General features: G+C 41.6%; 1 protein-coding gene across 1 annotated transcript; it reads left to right on the top strand.

Moving 5' to 3' along the window:
- The first annotated feature begins 17395 nt into the window (after positions 1-17395).
- On the top strand, positions 17396-21769 carry LOC109306065 (toll-like receptor 8). The gene has a single exon (XM_019529321.1). The coding sequence runs from the start codon at positions 17398-17400 to the stop codon at positions 20518-20520; it is 3123 nt and encodes a 1040-aa protein (XP_019384866.1). The 5' UTR covers positions 17396-17397; the 3' UTR covers positions 20521-21769.
- The last annotated feature ends 308 nt before the right edge of the window (positions 21770-22077 follow it).

Below are 22077 nucleotides of genomic sequence, written 5' to 3'. Positions count from 1 at the left end.
ATCCAGGAGGAGCTGGGCAGGATTATTTTGCCCCAAGTGGCATAACTTGCCCCACACCAAAGTGCTTGTCCAAGCCTTTACACTGACGCAAAAATTCCTGCTCCAATTTGTGCCATTCCATTTGGCCTGCTGTGAGCGTACGTGCCTGCATGTCTGGACGCACCTCTTGAGTCCACAAAAGAAATATTAATGGAAGATCAGTGGACCTACTTCTGGTTTACTGCTTTTTGTGACTTAGCTTTAAGGCTAGAATGATGGTTTGATATAAAAGTAGGAGTATAAAATTTTGCAAGGACCTGAGCAGGATAGGAATTGGGTCATATTCAGCTTCTAACTTTACCTGTACACTTTATAGCTGGAATAGGATCTGGCCCCTAGTTCATACCTAAGCAGCATGAGGAATCCCTGGTAGTTCAAGCATGCTGGCAGAGCAGGTCAGGTGGTATCCCCACTCCCCCCACCTTTTATCCAATAGCTTAGTGATGAGATTGCTCACTCCCTATGTGGGAGACCTGAATTCAATTCCCTCCTATCAGAGGGTATTCAAAACCACACCTCCAGGGCCCCAAGTGAATGTCTTAACTGCAAGACTACCAGGTATCCAGGGGGAGAGCTCTTGGTCTCTCCTGTTTGAAGCAGTTCTACTTCACATAAGATGATTCATTAGGCCAGGGGAAGAAAGAGCATGTATGATAATTATTCTCTAGTTTAGTGCTCACCTAAGAAGAAGAAAGACATATATTTTAGTTTATAATGTATGCTTTGTGCATTTATATAGTTACTTGATAAAATAGTTCCTAATTCTCCATGGATATGAGAAGGCTAGGTATCTAACCTGGGGATGTGAATTCCAGTGGGCAACAGGACAACAAAGAATTACTCTGTGTTACAGTGTTTAGAATTGAAGTATCTAAGGGCCAGATTGAAAGAAAGACTTAGCTTCTTCCAAGGTCTGACAGTGAAGTACTTGGCCCCAGAGTGGAATCCAAAACCTAGAGTTATTCACCTGGCCCTAGGTTCCATCTATATTGAATGGGGAAGGTTAAGAGTTCTGTACGCTGTACAGAAACGTAGGCACTTCAGCAGGGTAATCCAAAGAAATCTGTACACTGAGTAGGGAGCTGCCTTGAACCTGCCAATAAGAAACACTGAAGCACAGATGACTGTCTGAACCTCTTACACTCCTGGAGCAAATGTGCTTGGAACAAGATTACAAAGGAGGTGTTTCCATTTCCTTGGGTTCCAGAGTTTGTAGTCCTCTCCTTAGCATAGGTGCCTACAAGTATTCTCTGAAAAAATTGAGTGGAAAAGGGGCTCCCTCTTTTTTAATGTAGCTGGAGTAGATGTGGTTCTGACCATCTTTAACATAATAATTGTGGTTAAAGCACTTCTCAAGGAAGTGGGAGATTGCCTCACTCTCAGGATAGTATCTGACCACCAAATTATAGACTAGGATGAAGAACACATCCTCTACTTCTGCTAAAGCTGGCTCACTGTACAGCAAAAGAATGCAAAATTAATGGAGTTAGAAGGCTATTCATTCTGTAGCCTCCCATACTGGAAAAATGGTAGCCCATGGCGCTTCCAGGTCACAAGCAGCCAGCCCTTCTCTCTCAAATATTGGGCTCTACTGTATTAAGGCATTCTGTTTGGGAGGCAGAAATTGTGGGGTTTGCATCTTCTCAGGCAGAAGAGAGCTTGAAATCTTGACCCCCTACTTCAGCAAGTGCTTTGATGACTAGGTTACTGATGTAAGTTGATACTGTACCTTTTAGTATGCACTTTATATACTGTACTTACTTACACATGTATTTTAGATCACTGAACTTCTTTTGGGAATCTGTTTAAAATATTATAAAATGAACATTGTCCTGGGAGAAATTTTGCAAAATTCACTACTTAGAGATGTGAATTCAGTGCTTTTCCTACAACTATTCAAATGATAATTAACTGATTTCATTAGGTAAATCAATAAAATATCCATATGCAAAATATCCATGTATGTATTAGTTCATTTTTTACATTACATGAAAAATGAATTGCAAAATGCACAATAAACATCACAATATGTACAAAACATATATATGTACAAATTGTACATATACATGACAATTAATATCTTTAATCTCCAAAATAGCTCACTTCATGCTTAAACAATAACATCTAGTGTTTGCTTCACACTTTCTGTACCTAGTGCATCCTGCAGTCTTTAGTTTATTAATTCAATCTAGGAAAACCTTCAGTTACTCCATTTCTGTTGTGATGTATGGTAATGATATTGTGGATGAAACGTGAAAAAGGTGACCAGTAAATGTGATTGATATGCTTGTCAAACATGAAATAATGTTGCATACAATCAAGTTTGGTATGGACAATTGATACCATAGTTTTCTGAACTTTCTAAGCTAAGACCTCTGGCAATTGAATGAGAGATGCAAATACAAAAGAATGCCTTCTTTAAATATAGCACTGGTGAATGATTGCTTTATCCAAAACAGACTGGTTAATTTACTCTGCAGAAATAGTGTGATATGTTGTTGTATTTGTATTGGCACCCTTAACAGAGCTGTTTGCCCCCTCCAAGGTCAGACGTGTAGTATAACACAACTACTACATCAAAATTTGGGTACATGAATGCATTGCTTAATGCTTACAAATACCTCTGCTTGTACAGGAAAGTACTGCCTCTTCTCTCAGAATTTTCCACCTATTTTGGCATTTATAAGTTGATACTAATAGGTGCTTATATTCTTTCCATGCTTATAATAATGTGACATGAAATAGAGCTCAGCAGGTTAAATCTGTCTTCTTTTGTGCAGGAAAAAGTGCAGGAAATTATTTAAAATGTTCTGGACTACAATTATTCAGGCAGGTAACACTCTCCCTCTCAGGAATAGAACCCTATAAACAGACAATACCTTTTAGGCAGAGAAATCAGAGATAACAGTTCAAAGATACTAAGGCCAGTAGAGGACATGATTATACGGTCTGATTTCTTGCATAACATCATTCACATCATTTGTTGTTGTCAGTAGCAGCAGTCCCTTGATACAAGGATGTCAGAGTAAATAGGTAAGTCACTGGTGAACCTATAAATGAATGAGGAGCCCAATCTGAGATCTGCCTGTTTTGCTACAGATGTAGCAAATAGTTCTGGGAGGAAGCAATAGATCCTGGTGATGTCAGGTCACAATTCTTTCTCTATGTCTCTCTTGCCTATCTGTCTCGATAATGAGGCAAGTTTGCTTGAAATGATCAATGTCATGTTGTACATCACAACACCACTGGGTCAATTCGTTTCTTGCCTCTCCCAAGTATTGATGTGAATGTTGCATTTCTGCAGATTGGCCTGCAAGGTGAACTTGAATTTCTTCTTTTGTCCACCTCTAGAACAGTAATCATCAGTGAGTCAGGAGTATAGGACCTGCTTTGGAAATCAGTTGTGAGGCATCCTTATGACATGTCCTGTCCAACCAGGCTGGGGCTATATAAACATGGCTTTAATGGCGGTGGCATTTGCTTGAGCCTGAACATTGGTGTTCATTCTTGTGCCATTCTTGTGTCCAATTATTATGGAATATCTTCCAAAGGCAGCACTGATCGTAATATTCTGAAGCATTCCAAAATGTCATCTAATTTTCACACCCATACAACAGCATGGGAATGACAACAGCCTGGTATATGAGAAGTTTGAGTTGGTTCCTGATATTGTGCTCATCAAAGACAGTTTCAGAGATGTCCAAAGGCATCACTGGTAGATTTTATCCAATATTGAATATAGTCATCTGTGTTTACTTTTTGAGAAAAGTGGCTGCTCAGGTAGAAGAAATGCTCAATGTTCTCCAAGGACTTCCCTCTAATTGTATTATGTGGAGGAGCTACTGGTTGGTTTGAGTTTCGTACAACAGTTCTTGAATAAAGTCCAAAGACTTTTTAGCTAGATGATATCTTTTACTAAGGCATCTGAATTTAATTGGTCAACTTTAAGTAACAGAGAATCAACCACATAACTCTCACTGTTTAATTTTTTTTAAAGAGTTGTCTTCTTTCCAGTCAGCATTAAACAGATCAGGTTTAACTTTCTTTTCTAGACTAAAGAACACTCTTCTCTCAGAATTTTCCACTTATTTTGGCATTTATAAGTTGATACTAATAGGTTCTTATATTCTTTCCATGCTAAGCAGCATCTTGTTGAGACAAGCCTTCTTGTTTTGTGTGCTACCTCCTAAACTGGAAGCAGTTCAGCTGCATTTTCATTTGTGCTGTGCTTGGCTAATTGACTCAGATCTATTCACAAAAGCTTCTTAAACTGAAACTAGAAAACTCAACCCCTAGCTTAATGATTCTTGTCCAGACAGTGCTGCTAAGCCATGTAAGAGAACCATGTCTATGCTTCCTTGTCTCAAGAAAGCTTCGTCACTGCTCATAGAATCATAGAAAATTAGGGTTGGAGAGACCTCAGGAGGTCATCTAGTTCTATCCACTGCTTAAAACAGGACGATCCCCAACTATAGCATCTTAACCAAGGCTTTATTTACTCAGGTCTTAACCTGTATTCCACAACCTCCCTGGGTAGCCTGTTCCAGTGCTTTATTACCCTCTTAGTGAGAGAGTTTTTCCTGGGTGCATTTGCATGTTTATTAAGGTGCTTTTTCTAACGCATGTTAAATTTAGTATCTCCAGTGTAAGGTGCTGAAGAAATGTGCATTAGACTGCCTTAATGCACAATAGTGAATGTGCATAGTTTTTAAGTGATGCTTAATGTGCAGTAGCCTATATTACTGTGCATTAGCATAATTGCACTTTTTGATGTGATACTTTAATACACAGTAAAATTGGTTATTGCACATTAAATTACGTGTGTAGATGCACCCTGTGATATCTAATCTAATCTAAATTTGCCTTGCTGCAATTTGAGACCATCGCTCCTTATTTCAAGTTATCTGCCACCACTGAGAACAGTTTATCTCTATCCTTTAGCCATTTTTGTTGCCCCCATTGCACTCTCTCCAGTTTATCTACATCCTTTCTGTAGGAAATGTCCAAAACTGGACAAAATACTCCAGATGTGACCTCAACAGTGCCAAATAGAGGAGAATAATCCCTTCCCTTGATCTGCTGACAACACTCATACTAATGCAGCCCATTATGCTGTTAGCCTTCTTCGCAACCAGGGCACCCTGATGGCTCATATTCAGCATATTCACTGTAACCCCCCGGTCCTTTCTGTAGAGCTGCTGCATAGCCAGTCAGTTCCCAGTCTGTACATGTGCATAAGATTATTCCATTGTAAGTACAGGACTTTGCACTTGTTCTTATTTAACTTCATGAGATTGCTTTTGGTCTAATCCTCCAAACTGTTGAGGCCTCTCTGAATCTTAATCCTAGTGTCCAGTGTATCTACTACTCCTCTACAGCTTGGTGTCATCCGCAAACCTGGTGAGGGTGCACTCCATTCCATCTTCCAGATTATTGATGAAGATATTGAAAAAAACTGGATCCAGGAATCCCTCCTGGGGCACTCCCCTTGACACTGGCTGCCAACTAAAATTACTACCTTTTGAGCCTGGTGATCCAGCCAGTCTTCTATTCACCTTACCGCCAGTACATCCAGCCCATATCTCTTTAGTTTCATTGCAACAATGTAGTGGGAGAGAGTATCAAAAGCCAAGCCAAGCCAAGATCTTTAGCAGATTGTGCTAGGAACATCGCCTCTGACCGGAAATAAGCTTTTAAATCTTCCCTGCCTTCCAAAGTAGCTAAAGCTAATGACCTTTATTTCTTCCATATCTGTTTGTCTCTCTTTTATTGTTATTTTTTATTTGTTAGTTCGTTATGTTTATTTTTTTTACTTTTCTATTTCTCTCTAATTATACTCATTCTCTTTGATTAACTCCTGAAAACTCAAAATAGTAATAGCCCTTATTTTTTAATATAGTAGCTCTTTCCCTGAAGAATCCCAAAATATTTTACAGAGAATAGAGAAATACAATACCTACTCTGCTTTAGCAATATTACATTATGCTTTCACAGGAAGGAAAGTTAAAAATAACTTGTAATAAAATGGAATGACGAGTTCACGTAGGCAGAATGTAACTAACTAGGAAAAGGAATTTATTATTATTTCTGCTCTTGCGAAAAACATGCCTGAGACACTTGACAGCAGTTTCCCTCCTGACCAGATGGACACGTTATTGCTGTTACGTAACTTTTCGGTCTTTGGAACCTCACAGTCATTTCCTGTTTTGTGGGACTTTTGCAAAAGAAAAATAAAAAAATCCCAATAAAATAAGACAAACAAAACAACTTGTCTGAACATTAATCCTACAATAGTTGTATTCTGTCTAGCTCTTGCAATCCTTGTCTTGGATTTGTTTTAGATGGAGAGGTATCTCATGCTAAGCCCTCAGTGTGAGATGTTTATGTACCTATATATATATGTTTGCATGTATTAAGTAAGAGGAAGCTGGATTTTTGTGTCATTCTACAATCATGCAGAGGACATATTCTTACTTTAGTTCATTCAGACACTTTCTTCACTGCTGTACTCTGTAAGAGCCATCAAACTAGATGGTATCATTGAGTCTTCATTTCTGCAAGTAAGTGACTAAACCCTTCTCTTAAATTATTAATTTCTGGATTTCTTGAACACAAAAACGTTACTAACTTTTTCTGTAGTGTATGTGTCGCGGGGAGGTAGTTGTAGGTGAGATTGTGATGTTTGAGACTCATTATAGGGGAGTTATGCATGCTGAATCCATTTTTGACAGAGCACTTTCCTCCTGATTTTAATACAGATGATCTTCAGTTAGGGCTGGGCAAGTAGCTTCAACTTAGTTGCTTTACTTTAGCATCAGGAAGGGAAATCTATTTTGGTTCAGCCAACACGGAATGTTTTTCAGTGAAATGCATCAGTTCAGATCACACAAAAGCATTTGAATCCTTTAAAAATCTTTTTAGACAAAAAGGCAATTTCAAAATGAAAAGTTAGAAATGTGTTTTGTGAAAAATTTTTTTTTATTTCTGAAATGAAATACTGTGGATAGAAAATGATAAAATTAGATGTTTTAAACTTTATTTTCCCCCCAAGTCCTTAATCAGGACTTGACTAAGGACACTATTTGCCTCATTTTACCTAATTTCTTAATAATTTTGGGCCCTTCAAAAAGGTGTTTTTGGGTGAATTTACTATTGATAAAAAAAAAAAAAAATCACCTAGCTATATTTGTAGTATAATATTTAGCTTCCGTTGGTAGTACTCAGCCAATATGTAGCGTCTACTTAATTCAGGCTATGTGCGCGCACAGGTACATAAGTGTGTAAGAAACAGGTGGGGCAGCTCTGAAGGCTTTCCATACAGTAATTGTGCTTTTAACCACAAAGGGGGTAGAAAATTAAACTCTAAAACTCTCCTTGAGCCATTCCTTAGAATTCTGATATATATGGAAAAGAGAGAAATTGCCTTTTCCAGCAGTAGTAGGAGGTTTGTCCTTTAAGATCTGTGAATACTAAGGGAACTGCTGCTGATGATAGGGAATTCATTTGGACACTATTTAACAGAGATTTTAAAAAATGGGTTTCTAAAGCAGACTGATTTTCAAAATAGTGTAAAGGGAGCTGAAGAGTGACCAGTACTTTTGAATATCAAGTGAGTACCTTTCTGACTTTTTTGGGGGTGCAATATAGATTTAGTTTAAGAACGACAAATAGACATAGGTACCTGGCTTCCATGTTAGGCACTTACATCTGAACATTCAGATCTCTAAGCCACCCTCCGAACAAGGGATGGGCAAAATACAGCCTGTGAGCCAGATGTGGCCTGCCAGGCCTTCTCTCTGGTCTGTGGGGCCCCTAAAAATTTGGAAAATTAATATTTATCTGCTCCTGGCTGCCTGCCATGCAGCCCCTGATGGCTTGCCAAAACTCAGTCAGCAGCCCTCTGCAGAAAATAATTGCCCACCCCTGCTCTAAACTTTGAAGGCATTCAACTTCTGTAGCCACCTAAACTCCACCAGAAAGGTCCCCTATCTTTCTGCTGCTGAACATGGATGCATGTATATGCAATGTTTTACTGTGCAGAAGACTAATTTGCTGTACAGTAAATCATCACTGTCTACATGCGCACAGAAATTTATCTTGGTTTAGCCAACACAGAATTTGGGGCACAGTAGACTAACTCTGTGCACAGCTGGATAGTTCCATCAGATACTATCTAGTGGTATCTGGCAGTACAGAAAATTACCGTGCTTAAATGTATGTGTAGACAGTGTTGTCGGGATTAGTTTACTATTCAGTCATATTAATTGTACATGTAGATGTACTCACTGAGCCCTGGCAATGATGAACTGTTCAGGTGCTTAAGCCTTAACATGACTCACCACAAACTAGGTGTTCTTCCACCTATCTTACCAAGAGGGGCTGATCTGGTGGACTTATTTTAAGAATGCCTATTGGTTCAGGTCTTGTGTGACGGTGGCTACTGAAGGATCCACATTTTTCTAACCAAGACTCACCTGGTTTCATATCCATCTCATCCATAATTTGGAGTAGATATGTGATCTATTTAATAAGAGACTACCTTGACTTTTTTGGTGTTTAACTTTCCCTGTGGAACACAAGATAGACAGAGGCACCAAACTCAGACCTGTGGATTCCAGTATGTAGTCAGGCCTAACATTTAGATATTTTTATGCCGAGCCTAATTCTCCTTTGTGAACCCTACTCTTAGGTATTTATCCCTAAGCATCCATTTTGGAGCTCTTTGCTTTGGAGGCTTTGTACCACTGTCAAAAACTTCTGTGGGAATTTCCTTAGCACGCACAAAATAAAACCTGAAATGTGGCAAGCTTCAAGATTTGGCTTCCCTGAATATAGTTTTCAGATACATTTTGTTATTGCTAAAGATAAATTTAAAAAAATCAGTTTCTCTAAAATTTAATTGGCTCTGTTGATTTTACCCTTTCTCTAAGGCAAGGGTGTCAAACATGAGGCTTTGCCACTTACAGTATTTGCTCAGGCTGGGTCTTTGGGCTGCATTGCCCATGGTGCTCACTGGGGCTAGTCCTAGGCTGCATTACATGTGCTGCCCATTCAGGCCAGAATCCTGGATAACCTGAGGTAGTTATTGCCTGAGCGTTCTATACATGCTGATTTAAGGTGCTTTAGCCAATATAAAGGTGCATTAAGGGAGCAGGTCTATATGTGTACACCCTTAATCACCTTAAAAATGGAGATTTAGGGCTATTCACACCAAAAGCAGGTATCAAATTTAGGTGCAAATAGCTAAAGTGCCTTAATGCATGTGTAGAAGCAGTAAGGTGCATTAATGCTGTGTATGTCAACTGGCTTGTGACTAACTTTAGTCTCAAGTCAGTTCACACACCATGTTAATGCACCTGAGTGTGTACACATGTAGATGCACCTAAATTGCCTTTATGAAAATTTGGCAAATGGACATTAAGCTTAGGCGTGTATAAAAGCACATGTAGACATACTCCCTGTGCTGGAGCAGGCATGTGAAGGCATAGGAGTCTATAGCCCAACCTGTGGGTTCAGATGGGTTTGACACCCCTGTTCTAAGGATATAAGGATTCCCATAGCACATTAATAGAATTTTCCCACCCCACTCCTCTTGGCCTTTCCAAGCTAATATTAATGTTTTTTTTCTAAACTTACCAGATTTTCTCAAATATAAGATGACCCTGGAAATTAGATTTTATAGATGGAAAATTTATAAATTTGATATAGTTTTCTAGGTATAGAATCTAATTATTGGAGGGGGGTTTTAAATTTACCAACCACTGTTATAGCAGTCATGCCATCTGCCCCTCCTTCCTCTCTGCAGTCCCCACTCTCCTCTTCACTGTCAGACCCTGCTTGCCTTGAGCATATAGAAGTAAGGAACAAATCTGAAAAAACTGACTTTGAAATATACATAGCTGTAGCAATTTGCATGTAGTACCCATAGACTTAATTCACCCCAAAATTATGCAATTTACCATTTTTTAAACTACTGCAAGTTTTATCACAGATGCTCCGTTAGCACACTTTTAAGTAGCACTTTTACACTTATTTAGAAAGAGTATAAGCTATGCATGAAATCAGTCCAAACCCAAAAGGGTCATGTTTTACTATATAGTTCATTGGGCTGGGCTGCACCAGAGTCAACAGTATTTCAGTCCATGGTGACTCCACAGCTCAGCATGCTCAGTATGTATGTTGTCCCGGGGGCTGGGGTGACCCCAAAAACTTACCAGCAGCAGGAATCGATGTTCCGGGGAAAGCCGCACAGCTTGTGAGCTGGCTCTTTATACAGCTGCAGCCGGCTGGTGACATCAGCGGAGAACGCCAGCCAGTGAAGATAAAAGCAGCGGCAGCTGCGAAGATCGGGGCAGATGGCCCTAAAGAGGGAAATCCGCCGACAGAGGAGGAGGAAGGGGAGGCACCGCGGCATTCGAGGAGGGACAAGGAGACAGAGTGAAGGAGCTGGCGGCAGCATCCAGGAGTCGGCGGCAGACAGGAGGCAGCGGGACTGGAGTGTGGCAAAAGAAAGTCAACGCAGAGGACCCTCTGGAGCCAGGTACACTCGGGGCATGGTAGGGCAGCAAGAGCCCATAAGGAGAAGCCAGACTGGGGTGGGGCCGCCGCAGGGACTGCGGATGTCCAAGCCCATTTAGAAGTATAGATCCTAAGGACTGAGGGTCTGGAGCCAGATCCATAACTATAGAGGCTCAACCCCCTGAGTACAGGGGAAAGGGGCAAAGGAAGGCAGTTGCAGGGCAAGAGGAGCCCTGTGCCACTTCCTCAGGGCCAGCTCCAGAAGGTGACGTAAGGCCGGGGTGGAGGGATAGTTGAAGCCCCATATACGACTGTCGGGTGGACCCAGGCAAAGAGAACCTGTCAGACATCTCCCCCCACAATTGGCGATCCATCAAGATGTGGCAGACGAGAGCAGGGTGGTGACAAGGTGAAAGAACATCTGTTTTGCCCTCAGGAGTGAGCAAAGCCCGGTGGGTACAGATTCTGGTGCATTGGCCGGGAATCGGGGGTTTGGGATACCCGAGATGCAGGCATCCGAAATGGGCCTCACTGATTTGATGGCCCAGAACCTGCAGGCCTTTACCCAAATTGTGGGGTCACAACAGAGGTGGCTGGCCCAACAGGGGATGCCGAAGATGTCGGCGGAGGATGACCTGGAGGCTTTCATAGAGGCACTCGAATGGCATGCCATTGTGATGGCATTGGATAAATGGCTGTGGACCAGTCAACTGGGGGCGCAGCTAGTAGGCAAGGCCCAGGCGGCGTACAGATCCCTAAATCGGGAAGAGGCCCAAGATCATGGGGCAGTGAAAGCAGCAATACTGTACCGCCTGGAGTTGAGCCTGGAACACTTCCGGCGGTTCTTCCGAGCTCGCAAGGTGCCGGAAGAAAGGAGACTTTGGGTACTCCTTCAAAGGCTGCGTGATCTGTTTGGAAAGTGGGTCAACTTATCGGCTTGTACGATGGCAACTTTGGTGGAAAAGATCATCTTGGAGCAGTTCGTTAATGATTTAGACGACCGAACCCAGCAATGGGTCCGGCAACATGCCCCGATGACATGCAAAGAGGCCTTAAAGGTGGCGGAAGTCTTTGTGACCTCGGAATGGTGCTACCCCCGGGAAGAGAGGGGAATTCCGGGGGGCATGCCAGCAGCGAGAGACACCAAGAGTAGGAAGATGGGGTATCTGTCTCAAAGCTGCGATATGGTGTGCTATCATTGTGGGAAAGGGGGCCACTTCGCGCGTGAGTGTCCCATGTGTGGCTTGGGGAAAGATGATACACTGGGGATGTCCAAGGGGATGAAGGAATTCCCTAGAGATTGGAGTAGGGGAGAGCCAATGGACTGCAGCTTCGGGGCGGCAAAGGAGAGCCCTGTGTGGGAGCGCCCCATGGTGCAGGCGTGGGTAGAAGGCCGAGCGGTGCGGGCTGTGTTAGATTCAGGTTGTGCCCAGTTGGTAATTCGGGCTGACCTATGGTCAGGTGGTGACGGCGGGCAGGAGGATTCGGTGAGGGTTTCTTGCCTTCACGGGGACACCCAAGTTCTACACTGGGTTAGGGCCCAGGTGAAGGTGATGGAGCACAAAGGAGAGCTAGTGGTCGGGTTAGCACCGCGCCTCGCATGTGAGATGCTGTTGGGGCGGGACTGGGTCCCTTTGTATGAGGTGTTAGACAGAGTGTGAGATGTGGAAGTGGCATGTCGGAAGTGGAAGTCTCGGGAAGGTTGGCTCGGAGATGTGGGTAGTCAGACCGAGCTGATGGAGGAAGAGGAGCAGAATATCAAAGACAGTAAGGACACAGGAACGATCCAAGTGAATGGGGACTTGGAGCCATCACAGCGGGTGGAAGTAGAGAGGGTTCTAAAGGAGTTCGAGGATGTGTTCTCTGAGGAACCTGGATGGGTACGAGGCACACATCACACCATCCATACCCCGTTGGGAGTGGTGGTACGAGATCGATGGTGGCCACTTCCATATCACTGGAATGAAGAGGTGAAGGCCGAGGTCGAGAAGATGCTGACATTAGGGGTAGTAAGGCCATCACGGAGCCCCTGGAGGAGCGCTCTAGTTCCTATCCGAAAAACAGATGGGTCTCTACGGCTCTGTGTGGATTTCCGCAAATTGAACAATGTAGCAACATTTGATGCCTTCCCTATGCCACGAGTGGTTGAGCTAGTAGAACGAATTGGAGCTGCACGATGTATCATGACCTTAGACTTGGCAAATCCCCCTGAGACCCGGGGACTGCCCCAAGACCGCATTCGGGACCCTGTGGGGGTTATACGAGTTTATAAAAATGCCATTCGGGTTGCACGGTGCGGCAGCCACGTTCCAAAGGCTAATGGAACGACTCCTGGCTCCTCATGAGCGATATGCTGCAGCATATATCGACGATATAGTCATTTTCACGCAAACTTGGGACCAACACCTGCAAGCTTTACTGGCCGTCTTACAGAAGCTAAAGGGGGCAGGCCTGACAGCAACACCCTGAAAATGTGCGATCGCCCACAAGTACAGAAAGTACCTGGGGTTTCTTGTGGGACAGGGAACCGTGCGACTGTTACAGGACAAGGTCCAGGCCATTCGTTCATTTCAAGCTCCCCAAACGATGAAACAGTTATGGGCCTTCCTAGGGCTCATAAACTATTATCGAAGGTTTGTGCCCAAGTTTGCGGAAGTGTCCGCACCTCTGTCCAAGGCTCTAAAGGGCCCACCAAAAGGGGGGGTACAGTGGACAGAAGCTCGGTTACAAAGCTTTCGAGGCTTGAAATGTGCACTGTGTGAGGAGGTGATTATACACACCCCTGACTTTAAAAAACCATTCTCATTGCAGACCGATGCATCTGAGGTAGCGATAGGAGCAGTATTGACCCAGTGTGATGCTGGAGTAGATCGGCCAGTGGCATATGCCAGCCGCAAATTATTGCCCACAGAAACCAGGTATGCAGCGATTGAAAGAGAATGCCTGGCGATCAAATGGGCGGTTGAGTATTTTAGATATTATCTCCTTGGCAGAGCATTTACCTTAGTAATGGATTACGTGCCATTGAAATGGCTTAATGCAGCAAAGGTAGAGAATGCACGTGTTATGCGGTGGGCCTTAGCTCTTCAACCGTTTAAGTTCCATACCTTATATCGCCCAGGGAAAGCTAACGTCACTGCAGATTTCTTGTCCAGGTGTTATGAAAAGCAGGCTCTGGACACAAGATGGCAAGAGGGACTGACCCAGCAGGAAAACACAGGTAATGAACATGCACGATTGGGGGAACCGCCACAAGGCAGCTGGCGGGGGGGGGTTATGTCCTGGGGGCCAGGTTGACCACGAAAACTTACCAGCAGCAGGAATCAACGTTCTGGGGAAAGCCTGTGAGCCAGCTCTTTATACAGCTGCAGCCGGCCGGTGACATCAGCGGAGAACGCCGGCCAGCGAAGATAAAAGCAGCGGCAGCTGCAAAGATCGGGGCAGATGGCCCTAAAGAGGGAAATCCACCGACGGAGGAGGAGGAAGGGGAGGCACCGCAGCATCTAAGGAGGGATGAGGAGCCGGAGCTGAAGGAGACAGAGGGAAGGAGCCGGCGGCAGTGTCCGGGAGTCGGCAGCAGACAGGAGGCGGCGGGGCTGGAGTGCGGCAAAAGAAAGTCACTGCAGAGGACCGGCCAGAGCCAGGTGCACTCGGGATGTGGTAGGGCAGCAAGAGCCCATAAGGAGAAGCCAGATTGAGGTGGGGCCGCCGCGGGGACTGCGGATGCCCAAACCCATTTAGAAGTATAGAACCTAAGGTCTGAGGGTCTGGAGCCAGATCCGTAACTATAGAGGCTCAACCCCCTGAGTATAGGGGAAAGGGGCAAAGGAAGGCAGTAGCGGGGCAAGAGGAGCCCCGTGTCACTTCCTCAGGGCCAGCTCCAGAAGGTGGCGTAAGGCCGGGGTGCAGGGGTGGTTGGAGCCCCATGTACGACCGTCAGGTGGACCCGGGCAAAGAGAACCCATCAGATGACTCCCCCTCATTGGCGATCCATCAAGACGTGGCAGGTGAGAGCAGGGCGGTGACAAGGTGAAAGAACATCCGTTTTTCCCTCAGGAGTGAGCAAAGCCCGGCGAGTACACATGTGTACTCCAGATATTCCCCACCAGGGATCCATGTGCTAATTAGCCCCTCCACTTATGACTGGAGGCAGGTGTTCTGTTCATGAGTCCTGGAATACTCCAAAAATTTATATGCAGAAGAGGCACAGGGCAACCTGATCTGGCCTCACCTCATGGTGGGCAGGGCCACACTAATTACATGTAACAAGCTAAGAGAGAAGCCAAAGAAGGATTATGAGTAAACTGTTTGATACCCCATTTGGTAATGTTTGTCAGACACTTAAGGCTGGTGAAGAAATAGGAATGACTGGAAATAGGAAAGAAAGGCACAGCTCAGCTGTGGGAGTGAAGAGGAAGTCAAAATGTATGCAATATAGTGGCTCACTATGACTTGGGAAAAGTAGGTACTGAGGAGGAATGTACACGATAGGCACTACGAAGTATCTTTTTCAGATATTTTCTCCTGTGTGGGCTTTGTGTTTTACCACTTCTCAGTCTCTTGTAGGCTAAGACCAATTTCAGTTGCTGTACTGGTTTGTTGCCTGGGCTGAGATCATTTTAGAATGTCATTGTGTAGTGGTGGGTGCAAACCCATCCAATGCACTGTAGAAAGGACACTTTGTGACAGTCTACTATAGCCTCCCAATAGGAAGATCTCAGTGACAGGCTTACTTTATGGAAATGGGGGATTCCTCCCTAGCTTGTTCCTTTGACCTGTTGGTTAAGGGCAAGTGAGACTTGGGGGCATCTGAACCCCAAGGCCTCTGTGCGTCAGCCTGCATGTAGGATGCCTGCCAATGGATTTGGGAGTATCTGAAGCCCCAGGCCGAAGAGTATGGGATGGAGTATACTTGGTGGTGGTAGTGCCACATGGACTTTAATGATTGAATTCTGCTCAGTTGATAGGATTCAGAACTGATTTGGCTAATTTGACCCGGAACATGAATTTTAAAAATATGTGTTTTATAGTCATGCTCAATGTTTGACTGCATTTAATAAGCTTCATAGTTGGTTTCCATTCCTGACCAAATGCTTCTTTTAGCAGCAGTTCAAAGATGGGCAATGTACTTTATACAGTTTCCTTGTATGTGAATGTAAGATGAGGAGCTCCCCCCCACACCATGTTGATTGGAAGAAAAGCTTCATTTTATATTTGTGTAAATACAGGGTCTTTTCATTAGAAAAAAACCTTTTCATTAAGAAAAATTTCTTAAAAATTAGAACAATATGGAAGTGGAATAGACTACCTAGGGTAGTTGTAGACTCCATCAGTGGAGATGAGCAAGAAGAGTTTGGTTAAGCATTGGACAGGGATGATCTAGGAGTAGCTATGCCTATAATCTACTAGGGTATTTTGAGGTTTTCCTGGTTGCCACATGGGAGCTGAGAAGGAACTTTTTTCATGTCCTTTTGCTACTTTTATTTCACCTTCCTCAGAACCATTGGTTGTTGTCTGCAGACAAGGCTGAAGATTTTGATTGGTGTAACAATACTCCTGATGGGACTTAAACCCAGAGATTCCTGGCTAAAGGGACTTGTCCCCCTACTTAGGAGGACTAATTACACTAAGCAGGGGGACATTGACTAATTAATGGGGTCAGGAAGGAATTTTTCCCCATGGTCTGATTGGTACAGATGGTCAGGGAAGGCTCCATGCTAGGGGGCAGCTCTATGTAGTCTGCCTTTTCTAGACTTTTCCATTTTAGGTTGGCAGCTTAGTAACTCAAGGTTCTTCATGTGTTTGTAAAGACTAATGTGGCCATTTCCAATGTTTGTTCCATGTTGTAAACTCAGGGTGGCTCCTCACTTTACCTTGACCAGTTTAGCACATCTTAAACACACGTGTGTATTAAGCTATTAACACATCAGACCTAAACACTTCAAAATACTGACTTAGACAGTGGGTGTGTCTATGTGACACGCTATTGCAGAGTCATTACTGGGCATTTATTTAGTACTGGTATTAGCAAGAACTAAAGAAATGTGCAGTAACTGGAGTTACTACACAGTAGTGCCAGTGAACGTCTCTTAGGTGATGCTACTGTGCTGTAGTCTAATAATACTGCCCAGTAGTGTATTTGCACTGTCTGTGCTGTGACGCGCTACTGCACAGTATTTTTCAGCTACTGCACAGGCAGTGTCTCATGTAGATGTGCAATGGGTTTATGACAATTAGAAAAAAAGTAGAATGGTGACATTACTATAGAATGAAAGTTGAAAGGACTGGACTTTCTTTGGCATACAGTTTGTTTGAAACAATTTATTTATTTTTTAAACCTTTATTTAACATCAACATTAAATTAGCTTTTTGGATTATTAAAAGACTTACTAAAGATTCCATACCCTCTCCATTCACTCATGGTGCTGACGGTATGAAACAAGCAACTTTGACTAATGGTTAAACAAAATATGGGAACGGTTAACATTCATCAAAATCTTAAACTTCTTTGTTGGAAGAGGTATATAAAGACATTTTGCAGAAAAGAAAAACTTCAGGAATAGCTTTTGTTTACGGTACATGTGAAATAAATCATTTATTCCATTTTGGGCATTATACAACATAGTAGTACTATAATAATTGGAATTATGGTTTTGTTCAAAAGTTAATCCTAATTACAGATTAGATGTACACCATATCAGTTTTATGATTTATTTTTCAGTTTGAATGTACACATTTAAAATGTTTCAGTGTTAAAAATTATATAAACATGAACAGCATTTGCTGTCAAGAATATAAAAGTGCTATTGTGATATCCATGTTTCTTTTCATTAGGTAAATATGGCTACCATACCATACAACCTTTTTGTTTTACTTCTTCTGGTTCAGCCTGAAGTCAGTCTCTCCGTTCATCACCAATGGATTTCTAAGGACCGACCTTGTAAAATAAAAGCAAAAAATAATAGCTCCTCAATTCTTCTGGATTGCAGTAAACAAAAGCTGACAGCAGTACCCCAGGAAATACATGAAAATGTTACTGACTTGATACTGTCTTTTAATTGGATTAAAGAGATATCTACAAAGGATTTTTACAACTTTAAGGACCTTAGATCTTTAAAATTAAACTGGAATTGGTATGTTAAGCCAAAAGAAACTTATTTTGATTTTTCTCTAAAGCCTTTAGGGATAGCCAATGGAACTTTCTCAAACTTAAGATACTTAAAGGAATTGAAGCTTAATGGCAATCAGCTAAACAAAGTACCCACAGGGATTTCACCTAGTATAACCTCTCTAAGTCTCAAGTTCAACAAAATTGTTTCTATTCAGAAGAACACCTTCTCAGAACTGCCCAATTTGCAGGAACTCTATATGGATGAGAACTGTTACTATGGAAATGCCTGCGAAGCATCTTTCAACATAGAAGCAGGGGCTTTTTTTGTCCTTTCCAAATTGATTGTGCTGTCACTCTCCTATAACAGTCTGACTAGAGTGCCAGCTGAACTACCCTCGTCTCTACAAGAGCTTTATTTGAGTCATAACAAAATAAGAACCATCAGTCAAGATGATTTTAAGATGCTAGTTAATTTAAATGTTCTGGATTTAAGTGAAAACTGCCCAAAACGCTTCAATACACTTTTTCCATGTGAATCATGTTCTGGAAACACAGCCATTCAAATAAATCCCCTAGCTTTCCAAAATCTTAACAAACTAAAAACTTTGTTTCTGACCAGCAATTCACTCACAAGTGTGCCATCTATCTGGTTTCAGAATACGCCACGGTTGGAAGTGTTGCACCTTGCATCTAACTTTCTAAGGAAAGCAATAGCTACAGGAGAATTCTTACAACATTTATCTTCTTTAGAGGAACTTGACTTATCTTTCAATTATCAGAAACAAATATACTCGCAATATCTTAACCTCTCTCAATACTTTTCTTCCCTAGTATCTTTAAAACGATTGTACATTAAAGGATATGTCTTCAAAGAAGTAGACAGACAGCATTTGAAACCTCTATTTCCTCTTAAAAAGCTAAAAATCCTTGATCTTGGGATAAATTTTATTAAAAAAGTTGATATATCTGTTTTTCAGGAATTTAGCAACCTTACCCAAATATATTTGAAACAAAACCAAATAGTCCCACAAACAACAGAAAGGACTATTTCTTTTAAATCTTTGGAGAAAAAAGATCTTTTAACCAATTCCCATCATACCTTTATGCACAAGGATAATTCTAGCCTGTTAGAATATTCTTATATTAATAAAAAGCTGTCAAATTACTTCCTTAGTCAGCATTGTATCTCATATGGTAAAGCTTTGGATTTGAGTCTAAACAATATTTTCTTCATTACCCCAGATCAGTTTAAAGGTTTTGAGGACATAGCTTGTTTGAATTTATCTTCAAATGCACTTGGTCAGGCTTTCAAAGGTACTGAATTAATTATCTTACCCAATCTTAAATATTTAGATCTCTCATTTAATAAATTGGATTTGACCAGTTTTTCTGTATTTAGGGAACTCCCTAATCTAGAGGTATTAGACCTTAGCCATAACAAACGTTATTTTATAGTGCCAGATTTTGAGCATCAGTTAATGTTTATTGATAACTTTCCTAATTTAAAAATTTTAAATTTAAGTTGGAATGAGATTTCCTCACTGACAACATCTAAACTACGAAGCACTTCCCTTAAACAATTAGACTTCAAAGGAAACAATCTTGGTTTCTTATGGAAAAATGGAGACACAAGTCGCATCCAATTGTTTAAGCACCTCAGAAATCTGACACATCTTGATATTTCCCACAATGGACTTCGAAATATTCCCATTAAGGCATTTGAAAATCTGCCATGGAGCTTAACTGAATTATATATAAACAACAACAAAATACATACCCTCAGCTGGGAAAAACTTAGGTACTTTAAATCGTTGAAGTTCCTTGACTTAACTCAGAATAAATTTAAGGCTGTTGATATCCTGTACAATTACACACAGTCCCTGCAGACTCTGAAGTTGAGGGAGAACAAGATTTCTAAGATTTCATTTGTTTTTTCTAAGAGGGTTAGTAGTCTTTGCCATCTTGATTTGAGTTACAACCAACTGCAAGTCTTGAATCAGTCAACTTTCTTATCTGGAATAATACAACACTTAAAGGTTTTTAAATTAAAAGGGAACCCCTTTGACTGTACCTGCAAAAACAGCAACTTCATAAGGTGGATCCAGAAAACCAAAGTTCCCATCTCACAAGTGGCAAGAAATGTTATTTGCATGAACCCACACAATGAAATACGTCGTAGCGTTATCTTGATTGACCTTCATGCTTGCAATCTGGATGATGTTTCTGCTGTACTATTTTATATTTCATCCTTTATTACTTTAAGCACTATGGTGATAGCAGTTACAAAACACTTTTTTTATTGGGATATCTGGCATAAGTATTACTCATGTTTGGCAAAACTAAAGGGTTATAGGTCTACAGCAAAAGGCAAAGCTCTCTATGATGCTTACATTGACTATGATACTAAGGACACGGCAGTAACTGATTGGGTAATAAATGAATTAAGAGTTTGCCTAGAGGAAAGTGAGGACAAAAAAGTTCTCCTTTGTTTAGAGGAAAGAGATTGGGAGCCAGGAAAGGCCGTCATTGACAACCTTGCACAGAGCATCCGATACAGCAGGAAGACAATATTTGTCCTGACAGAAAGGTATGTGAAAAATGGAAACTTCAGAACAGCTTTTTACATTGCCCTGCAGAGACTAATGGATGAGAACCTGGACGTGATTGTCTTTATTCTGCTGGAGCCAGTGTTACAGCACTCCCAGTACTTGCGGCTGAGGAGGAGGATTCACAAGAGTTCAATTCTTGAGTGGCCAAAGAATCCACAAGCTGAAAGTCTTTTCTGGCAAAATCTGAAAAATGCTCTGCTCACAGATAACACTGGGCATCACAAAGGGGTGTTCAGTATTTAGAAAGCAAGGTGAAGGTGATAGCTTCAGTGTTTAAAAAGTAAATTTTGATTTTCTGTTCCTTAATATTTTGGTGCCAAACGGTGGCTATTTGGAAGAGTCCTAACATCCAGTGTGACGGCTCAGCTTTTTCTGAAAAAAAGGCTGCTCTAAAGTATTTCCAGTGACTCTGCACAATTACTGTTTAAACTTGAAAAGTTTTGTCAGTTTTCTTGAAGTTGTATGGGGTATGTGTTTGGTAAATGACAGCAGTTAAATATGTCTGTTACAGTTCTGTGTTGCATTAAAGAAGGCTTATTGGGAATATCTAATGTAAACCTTGGAGATAGAATCAGTAATATCCACAACTTTTTTTCTATTTGTGTACTATGTATTTCTGTGATGGAAGAAATGTTTTGGGTAAGGCAGTAATTTTCAGAGATTTATATTCCATTTGACTACCTAAGTGAAGACTGTGCAACTTCTGAACTATGTGGGCACCGCAGAGTGCACAGGTACCTATAGCCCCAGGCTCTTGCAGCTCAGTGAGATGTGTCATGTTGCCCTACCCCACACTGACACTTGGGATGGGGGCAGGAAATGGAAGCCAGAGAAAGGAGGGGGAACTTGGAGTGATGGGATGAGCAGCAGCCAGGTGGGAGCCCAGGAGCTGCAAATTAAGCCCTCATGGGCCACACTTAGCCCATGGGCAACCAATCGGACAGCCCTGACCTAAAAGATACTCCTAAATACATGCCTTGACTATGTATTCATCCAACCTATTATACCTTATTTAATTATGAATCTTAAGGTTTTGAAAATATTTGCCATAAGAAAGTAAAGGGCACACCACCCAGTTGCATGTGACATGTCCAAATATTTGTACTTCATGGTAAAAATTTCTCATAATCCATTAACAATGAAGCAAGTAAGCTTTTATAACTAGATTGCTTCTTGGTGCTTTTTTGTTATTTGTATTAAATTTTATCTTGCTAATTTATACAACATCATTTTATGTAATGTATGATAGCATTAATTCTTATCTTGTACATATTCTCATCTTAAAGAATAGAGAAACTGATTCTGACTGATTGCAGATATATGTTTACTTGAAAGAGGGTAGCCAATTTTCCTCCTCCTATGTTGTTTACAGTATTTTTTTAGAAAGTATTTGTAATTTTAAGGCTAAATTCATAATTGAGCATAGATACCAATAAATGTATACAAATAGATGTATGGATATATATATGGAGATATATCATAAATAAACATATAGAAGAATCATATACTCATTATTTTATATCATTTGGTAATGTATTGCTGTATTACAATGCAAAGTATATTTTGGGGAAGCATATCAGTTTACAGATGTAATCTAAAGGTGTCCTGAGGCATGACAATATACATGGTTAAGTGAGTAAGCAGGTATCTTACAAATCATTTGTTCTTGGAAGATGTGTGGGTGTTTATTCAGTGCATTCAGTAGGTGGTTTACAACCTGCTTAATTCACAGCAGGTTGTCAAATTGAAAACAACTCACTCAGTTTTTTGCTGTACCTTTCATTTAAAAGGGTACCATGT

The sequence above is a fragment of the Crocodylus porosus genome, unplaced genomic scaffold (genome assembly GCF_001723895.1).
Source record: "Crocodylus porosus isolate Cpor-Errol unplaced genomic scaffold, CroPor_comp1, whole genome shotgun sequence".
Lineage (NCBI taxonomy): Eukaryota > Metazoa > Chordata > Crocodylia > Crocodylidae > Crocodylus > Crocodylus porosus.
This window is presented reverse-complemented; position numbering and strand designations above follow the sequence as displayed.

What these genes read in the sequence shown, in the direction of transcription:
- LOC109306065 (XM_019529321.1), top strand. Translation starts at nt 17,398, where the DNA reads ATGGCTACCATACCATACAACCTTTTTGTTTTACTTCTTCTGGTTCAG.